At 49.3% G+C, this 9,299-nt stretch overlaps 1 protein-coding gene across 1 annotated transcript in view; it reads left to right on the top strand.

Annotated features, from left to right (window-relative positions):
• The first annotated feature begins 515 nt into the window (after window positions 1-515).
• The window catches only part of pcdh7a (protocadherin 7a), a 28,602-nt gene continuing 19,818 nt past the window's right edge, over window positions 516-9,299 (top strand). The window contains exons 1-2 of the mRNA XM_076294251.1: window positions 516-3,897; window positions 5,732-6,490. Of these exons, the coding sequence (XP_076150366.1) occupies window positions 1,273-3,897; window positions 5,732-6,490 (3,384 nt within the window). The 5' untranslated portion in view covers window positions 516-1,272. The remainder of the gene's footprint in view (window positions 3,898-5,731; window positions 6,491-9,299) is intronic.

The raw sequence follows: 9,299 nt of genomic DNA, 5'->3' as shown, positions 1-9,299 counted from the left end.
TCGATTCGGACACATTATTAACTTGTTTAATTCACTATGATATTAATTTAGCTCATTATATTATCAGTTTGGGCCAAAAAAGCCAAAGCGTTATTGATCACTTGCACTGTTTAATAACCTTAATTTGATACGATTAACTGTACTTTTTTTAGCTAGCGTAAGGGAAATATAGCCTTTAGGCTACTATGTAGGCCTACATCAACACACAAACATGCGAGAGCATATAGCACGCTGCCTCTCGTTTCTTCCGTTTTAGCTGAACGATCAAGTTACGTGGTCAGGGAAATGTTGCAGTGAACGGAGGGGGCTGAAAGAAGAGCAAGAGGGTAGTGTGTGTGTGTGTGTGTGAGAGAGAGAGAGCGAGAGAGAGAGAAAGAGAGAGAGAGAGAGACTGCAGCATCATTTGAGGGACGCTCACATGCAGTGCAGTAGAACGTGCAGGTGAGGGGAGGAGGAGGCGCGTGGACTGAGAATGCGGGACTTGGAAAAGACGCATTTATCCCGGAACACTTCACTGATGTCTACACTGGCTCCGCCGGAATTATTGTTGTTTGTTTGTTTTTCGTGATCCTGAGCTCAAACGTACCGTAAAGCGTTTTATATTTTTCTGCTCTGAGAACTCCTTTGGAAAAGCACTGTTATTCAACTTAACCGTGAGGGAATCTAGCCGCTTTGGCACTACTTGACTGCGGGAAAGCTCAAACATATTCCTTCCGCTGTGTTAAAAGGTAAGGGGACAACCTGCCGAAAGCATTATAACAATCCGTAGTATATAATATGCTTAAGGAAATGAGGGAATTTGCTAGATAGCCCACTCCAGTGTCCCGAAGCTGAAGTCGCGGACAGTTCCCTTTTGTGTTCTGCTGCATTGCAGTTTGAAAGACTGAAAACGGAAGACAAACTGGCACTCTGTCGAATCCAGATGAATCCAAACAAGTAAAGAGAAGTGTATTACATGATTTTATTTACGTCTGTCCTCTATAATTACTGTACATTTCAAAGGACTAAGAGTCAAGTGGATATATTACAGGTAAATGGATGGACCTCTCTTCCCTAGAAGGAATTTTAATTTCATTACATCGCGAACGTGACTGGGAAACTAAAGAACTGTGAAACCCAACAAAGGAAGAACAGTCAGAAAGATAACTCAGAGGTATTTTGCTGCTTATCCATCACTTCAGTTATTGTTGGTGGTGTGTAAGGTGACGGCATCCATTCCGGGCAAGTGGAAACTGCAGCGGGAGAGACGGTACGAGAGGGAAAGAGAGAGCCATGAGGAGCAGGAGCCTTGGCGCAGTGCTCTCCGCGCGCTGCTGCTGCTACCTCGTGCTCCTCCTGCAGCTGCTGACTCAGCTACCGCGAGTCAACTCAGCGCTGCGATACCGCGTGGCAGAAGAGGGGCCCCCTGATGTGCGGATTGGAAACGTTGCAGCAGATCTGGGTTTATCCTCATCTGGTATTGGTACCGGAGACGTGACCTTTGCACTGGAGTCAGGCTCAGAGTACTTCAAAATTGACAATGTGACAGGGGAGCTAACAACCACAGTTCGCCGGATTGACCGTGAGCGCCTGCCACAGTGTCAGATGATTTTTGATGAGAATGAGTGCTTCTTGGATTTTGAGGTGTCTGTTATTGGCCCATTGCAAAGCTGGGTGGACCTGTTTGAGGGTCGTGTAGTCATCACTGACATCAATGACAACACCCCCTCGTTTCCCTCCCCTGTCCTTACCCTGTCGGTGGAGGAGAACCGGCCGATTGGCACTCTCTATCTCCTGCCCACTGCCACAGACCGCGACTTTGGACGCAACGGCATTGACCGTTATGAGCTCATCCAAGATGGTGCGGGACCCTCAGCTCCATCCACCTCCTCCTCACTCCGCCGCCCTGGAGGGGGGCCTATAGGACGAGCAGATGGCGGGGACCGCAGACGAGGCCCTGACGCCGCTATGATGGCGGCGGGAGCAGCCCCAGGCGGAGGAAGTGGCGGGCGAAGCAGCGTGTTTGAGTTGCAGGTAGCTGACACACCTGATGGTGAGAAGCAGCCTCAGCTCATTGTCAAAGGCCCTCTGGACCGCGAGGCGCGCGACTCCTACGAGCTCGTGCTGCGTGTGCGGGACGGCGGCAACCCGCCGCGCTCCTCGCAGGCTCTCCTCCGCGTGGCCATCACTGACGTGAACGACAACAGCCCCCGCTTTGACAGGCCCGTGTATGAGGCCGAGATGGCCGAAAACACCCCGCCCGGCACACCTGTGCTACAGGTGCGTGCCACAGACCGGGACGTGGGCGTCAACGGCCAGGTGGAGTATGTGTTTGGCGCGGCCACTGAGTCTGTAAGGCGCCTGCTGCGCCTGGACGAAGCCACCGGCTGGCTCAGTGTCCTCCACCGGATCGACCGCGAGGAAGTGGTTCAGCTGCGGTTCACAGTCACAGCCCGCGACCGCGGTCAGCCGCCTCGCACCGATCGCACCACCGTGGTGCTCAACGTCCGTGACGAGAATGACAACGTGCCCGTAGTGGAGATCCGCAAGATTGGACGCATCCCGGTGCGGGACGGGTCTGCCCTGGTCCCTGAAAACGTCCTGGTGGACACACCGGTGGCCTTGGTGCAGGTGTCTGACCGGGACCAAGGGGAGAATGGAGCAGTGACATGCACCGTGGTGGGAGACGTGCCTTTCACCCTCAAGCCAGCGGGGGAGACCGCACTGGCCCCGTTACCCGCCGCAGATGAGGCCTTTGACAGGAACCGTAAGAAGTACTTCCTGCACACATCAGCCCTACTTGACTATGAAACAACACGTGAGTACAGCGTGACCATTGTTGCCGTGGATTCGGGGAGTCCCAGCCTCTCCAGTAACAGCTCACTGATGGTGCGAGTGGTGGATGTGAACGACCACGCGCCGACCTTCGCTCAGAACCTGATTGAGGTCCACTTTGCAGAGAACAATGCCCCAGGTGAGAGGGTGGTCACTGTAGTAGCAGCTGACGCAGACAGCGGCAAAAACGCTGAGATTGCATACTCCCTGGACCCCTCTGTTAACGGGGCATTCTACATTGATACCGATAATGGGGACATACGCGCCACGGGGTCACTCGACCGCGAGGTGAGAGAGCGCTATGAGTTCCGGGTGATCGCCCGGGACAAGGGCGCCCCATCTCTGCAGGGCTCAGCCACTGTGGTCGTGCAGGTGACCGACAGAAATGACAATGCGCCCAAGTTTGTCCAGGAGGTCTTCACCTTTTACGTCAAGGAGAACCTGCTGGCCAACAGCCCCGTTGGCATGGTTACGGTCACAGACGCGGACGAGGGTGAGAACGCAGAGCTGAGCCTGTTTGTGGAGGACGACGAGGCGGAGGCCGAGGATGGCGAGGCCAGTGGGAGAAGGGACGAGGTCTTCTCCATCGAGAACAACACCGGCACCATCTTCTCATCCGCCTCCTTTGACCGCGAGCGCCGCAACGCTTACACGTTTCGCGTGCGCGCAGTCGATGGCGGTGACCCCCCTCTCTCAGCCACCGCGACCGTCTCCCTCTTTGTGACGGATGAAAACGACAACCCCCCCTCCGTCACCGCCCCGTCCAACGAGTCCTACGCCCTCCTGTCCCCTGCCAGCAGCGCCAGGACTGTGGTGCGCACGGTGGACGCTACCGACAGGGACATGGGCTCCAACGCTGACCTCCGCTTCACCCTGGTCGGGGGCAACCCTTTCCGCTTGTTCGAGATTGGCCCCACCAGCGGGGTGATCACCCTGACGGAGCCCCTGGAGAGACGGCATCGAGGCCTGCACCGGCTGGTCGTGCGGGTTAACGACAGCGGTGTGCCCTCTCTCTGCGCCACTGCCCTGGTGCATGTCTTCATCAACGAGAGCCTGGCAAATGCCACTCTGGTGGACGCTCAGGTGAGTAGCAGAACAGCAGCATTGCCAGTATTTTGTTCTTGTGTCTGTGTTGATATGCACTACAGATGGCTTTTTGATAAGAACTGGGTTAGAGTAGGATGGGTAAGCAGGAAGGATTTCTTATTTCTTTGCCCTACATTTGGATGTCAGTATTGAAAATACACAGTGAAAGGACTGCAGTGCCTCAACGAGTCAACAAGGACACACAATATTGAAAGCAGGAAAAGAGTTTCTACCCTATTCATGGTAGTTTGAACATTTCTTATGCACTTTTTATTGAAGAAGTCAGAAGGTTATTTCATCTCAGAGTCTTTATTTATTTAGTGCTAGAAGAGAACACATACACTCCACTTTCCAGTGCACTGCAATCTCATGGCTGTTGTGATGAAGGTTTAAACATTACTGCATGCCTGTGACCTTGGCAGCAGGAACATTTCTTCACTCAAAATACATTACTCTTTTGAATCAACAATGATATTGTAGCCTCTGCTGTAACACTTCCTTGAAGCCAATATGCCAAACCTGGGTCACTGTCTTCCATGTGGCTAGTGAGCTGAATTGGTTTGTGAGATGTTGCACTCACAATATGAAAACAGTCATCGGTTTATGTCAGAACAGTGGCTGGATCACGTTGAAGGGGTAGTAGCCAAACATTCATTTACAGCTGAAACTGAAAGGAGGTGAAACCTTAGACAGGTGCAGGGCTGTGGAGAGCAGCGCACGGGGCAATAACACAGCCCTGTGTTGTAGAACAAGAGACTGTAGCAGTGTCTCGGATTAAACACAATGGAAAAGCTGATCTGACAGGCCGTCTGTAAACAATGCTGCTCTACATCAAACCCTTATAAAATTGTTCTTAGTTTTCTCAGGGGGCAACATGTTTCATAAACATTTATTGAGCATTCTATAGTTAATACTGTATGTATGTCAGTTTATAAAAAGTAGTGTACATGTGTCCTGTACACTGAACACTGTATAGTTGGTGGTATAGGTGTCTGTGTGTAGAATCACTGTACCTACTGGATGGTGCCCAGTGTAAGTGCAGAAGATAAAAGCCTCAATATGTTACAGGAAGTGAGCCCATGAAGGGTTCAGACAAAGTCATAGGCAGAGGTACTAGTGAGCTGTCCTTTGAAGCCACAGCTCATTAAAGCATTGTAACACACACACACACCCAAACACACACATACACACATACATCTCTCTCTCTCTCTCACACACACACACGCACGCACACACACACACACACACACACAGAGCGAAAGCGAAGCAAAAGAAACAAACACACAGGCACATACTCCAGGGGTCCAGGCACACACATTTCACTGAAAGGATACCATGACATGATTGAAGATAGAAGCTGTGACATGATAATTGAAAGTCTGGCATAACATCAGGAGAAAGGAGTCTTAAATAGCTTGCAAAAAATAACATGTTGTTATTGCAAGACAAGAAACAAGCTGTGCAAAAGTGTCCTCTCTCTCTTCTCTCTTTCTCTTTGTCTCTCTCTCCCCCCTTTCTCTTACCTGTCTTTATCATTCTCTCTCTCCCCCCTCTCTCTTACCTGTCTTTATCATTCTCTCTCTCCCCCCTCTCTCTTACCTGTCTTTATCATTCTCTCTCTCTTAATATCTCTTCTTCAACTCCTCATTTAATTGTTCTTAAATTGGGTCATGTCTCTCTCTGTCCCTCGATTTACTTTTCTTGACCTTCTTTTTCTTGGAATCTCCCACTGTGCCTCACAAAAAAACCCTTCTCATCTCTTCATCTTTGTTTTGATCCTGTTGCATTGTGCCCATCACTTCCTCTCTTCCTCTACACTCTCCCTGTGCAGGTGGCACGCAGCCTGGCAGCACCCTTGTCTCTGGACATTGCGGGAGACCCGGACAGCGAGCGGGCCCTGGGTAAGCAGCGCTTGAGCGTGGCCATTGGCGTACTGGCAGGGGCGGCCGCCGTCATCCTGGTCATCCTGCTGGTGGTGACGGCGCGCCAGTGCGGGGCCCAGGGTAAGAACGGCTACGAGGCTGGCAAGCCCGAGGAGGACCTGTTCAGCCCGCCGGCCTCCGCCCAGTCGAAGGCCGACAAGCGTGGCGGCTGTGGCACCGCGGAGCGCGGACGCAAGCCCCGGCGGGACAAGCGCTCCACGGGCACCTCCGCCAAGTCCGAGCGCTCGCTCTACAGCGGCATCGTGACGGTCAACGGCTGCGGTGGCGGCGGAGCTCGGCATGACGACGATGACGACGAGGAGGACAGCGCCAGCGCCAGTGAGCGCATCGCCGCACGCTACTGTGCTGCCGCCGGAGACCCCAGCAGCCCACGCCTGGGCACAGCGCGCCGACACCACCACCAGTCCAGCCCGGACCTGGCACGCCACTACAAGTCCAGCTCCCCGCTGCCCGCCGTCCACCTGCAGCCGCACTCGCCGCCCATCGAGGGCAAGAAGCACCAGGCCGTCCAGGACCTGCCACCCACCAACACCTTCACAGGTAGCAACGGGGCCAGTACAGGCAGTGCCAACGCCGACGCCATGTCGCTGGGTTCAGACCAATGCTCTGACTATGGCTGCCAGACAGCAAGCAAGTACGGCAAACAGGTAAGGGACATTGAAATGTGTGTTGAGAAGTATGGGTTTAAAAAAAAACAAAAAGTTGTAGTCTGGCTGAAACCAGACCAAAAATCATTCTGATTTCCAGACCATTCAATTCCAAGGGGCCTATCCAGCAGTGAAATTAAACTTAAATTGGCACTGTAAATTCTTACCAAATCTTTTCAGAAGTACAGCAAGCATATCTTGTAAACAAAGTTTTTTTTTAAATGCAGTTGTTTACTCACGTTTGTGCCATTAAACACTGAGCAGCCATTGGTAGTTCTCAATGCACTGCCAACCATGCTCCACTGTCTGTCATTTGTCATCATATAAAGCCAGCCCTATGCCAGATTAGTGGCTGTGATTGGTTCCTGGGTTTTTGGTGATGCCAAAACCATCTCGAATGGGAAGTTTGCCAGACGGAGCTGCAGAGCAATCTAAATGCGTTCACAGATACGTCTGTTTTCTTTTGCCTGTAAATTAAACTGTTGGACCTGATGCACAGCTCATGAAGCCTGTCTGATTGATAAATGCTGATTGGATAATTGCTTTGTGAACCAATTAGTTAAACTAGTACATCCAGTAACACCAGTGTTGTTACTAGTGGGGGAGTCTATACTTGCAGGTATTTCGGGCCATGTTTTTGTTGTTGTCAGATCTCAGCTGTTAATTGATGCACCAAATGGACGTGGCTGTAACCTGACAGGGCTTTCAATTGGTTGTCAAGGTCATAAATTGCATATGAGTGAAAGGGACCATCACATGGAAGGCATTTACTATGTGCTCTCTCTCTCTCTCTCTCTCTCTCTGTGCTTTTGAGTAACAAGGCTATTGTCTGATGTTGTGGGTGGGTACAATTATGGCTGTGCATTTAATCTCTAATGAACCGTTTTCAAGGTTTTCCTTTTATAAAGTCACAATAGATAATTGATGTAGAATTTAAGAGCCTTGGTGAGATTGTGAAATGTTTTATATCATTCTGGGCCGATTTCCTGTGCATGGATTATCCTTGTCCTAGATAAAAGAAAAGTTGAGATTTCCCACGGAAAGATGTTTTAGCCAAGGACTAGGCTTAACCACCGGAACAGGAAATGGTCTGTACATGTTAAATATGTCCCCATGTTTAAGAAATTACATGATGGACAGTTATGTGTTGGAAAGTCGTTGGCCTTTTCTCTAGCGACTTTGTTGTTGGTCAAAGGGGAATAACCTTAATGTCATGGGAATTCCGTTCATTTAAATCTCCCCCTTTTTTAGCATTTCACTTTGTTGGCCTCAACTGATTTAACTTGGTCATGAGATTTCTACATGTCTATTATTCATAGTATGGATGTTTGAGGATTCAGAGAGTGGGTCCAGAGAAGGAGCTGGAAGAGTCATGTCAGCAATGTGACAATCACCACCAGCTCATGCTCAGAATTATGTTCTGTTCACAGGGTTCTAATGCTAGGATTAGAAAGTGAGTGACTGAGACTGTGTGTGTGTGTGTGTGTGTGTGTGTGTGTGTGTGTGTGTGTGTGTGTGTGTGTGTGTGTGCGTGTGCGTGTGAGTGTGTGTGTGTGTGAGAGAGAGAGAGAGAGAGAGAGAGAGAGTGAATACCCTCACCTCTGCTTTTGCCAAAATGTGCTTGTTATCATGTCATCCCTTCAGGACTTCCAGACTTGTAGAGAAAAAACACCTGCCACATGAATTTATAATTATCTGAAATTGTCAGTTCTGGGAGCACATGTTTTGAAAGAGCAAAGGAGTGTGTATTTAGACAGGAGCTGTCATTTAAGCCTTTCTGGCCCGACTCACACTACATGATTCTGCTCAGTTTGGAGAGAGGCAGGGCTATACAGCCTGGGCTATACAGTAGCCAAAAGCAAAAAAAAGAAGATTCTCAAGTGAAATAAATTAAGTGAAGTTAATGAAATAATTATATAGAAAGTGCCGACGTGGTTGTTAGTGGAAGAGGTGTGCCTCCCCCCTGCACCCCTTAATCAATTCATACATGCTCTTGTGATCCTGACGAGCATCAGGAAGGTTAATCCATTACCGAGTCAATCCGCTTTAATCTGCCTTTCCAGGGGAAAAAAAGGAGAAAAAAGTGCTTAGTTGGGAGTTTCTGGGACTCCTGACGGCCTAATGAATTATTGATCAGGCTGTAATTAACTCCTGTACCGCGGCACAGTGTGTGTGTGTGTGTGTGTGTGTGTGTGTGTGTGTGTATGTGTGTGTGTGTGACCTACCCTAACGTCAGTTCATCACACTCACCCCATCCTCACGTGTCGGTGATCTACGCATGTGTGTGTGTGTGTATATGTGTGTATGTGTGTTTGCGTGTGGTTTTGTCAGTTTGTTTCTTGGTGCGTGTTTGTGCAATGAAGAAAATGTAATATTCTACAGTATACTGGATTTTTAAAATCTTAATTTTTGACACACAACAGCACATGTATGTGCATATGAGTAGGGTTGGGTATCGTTTCAATTTGAACGATTCCGATTCCAATTCCGATTTCTTATTTCGATTCCGGTTCCTAACGATTCTCGATTCCGATTTTTTTTAAAGGCAGGGTCAAAAAAAGTTTAGGATATTTTAAATGAGCTAGCTAACCAACGGTCTTTCTCAGGGTATCTGCACATTTTCCAAGTGCAAATTTAAAGACTTTTAAGACCTTTTCAAGACATCTAAATGAAAATTAAGACTATACCACGGCAAAAAGATATATAAGACTGTTTAATGCAATAGTTTTTTTTTCCTACTAATTTTAACCCCCACCCCATTTTGGATGTCTACAGAAGTTACCAAAAATATTTTGGCGAAAGAAAATAA

Source organism: Alosa pseudoharengus, unplaced genomic scaffold (assembly GCF_046254945.1).
Source record: "Alosa pseudoharengus isolate Yale_2024_CS ecotype anadromous, Long Island Sound unplaced genomic scaffold, YU_APseudo_1.1 YU_APseudo_1.1_scf_2, whole genome shotgun sequence".
Lineage (NCBI taxonomy): Eukaryota > Metazoa > Chordata > Actinopteri > Clupeiformes > Clupeidae > Alosa > Alosa pseudoharengus.
The sequence above is the reverse complement of the archived record's forward strand: the minus strand, read 5'-3'. Positions and strand labels throughout refer to the sequence as shown.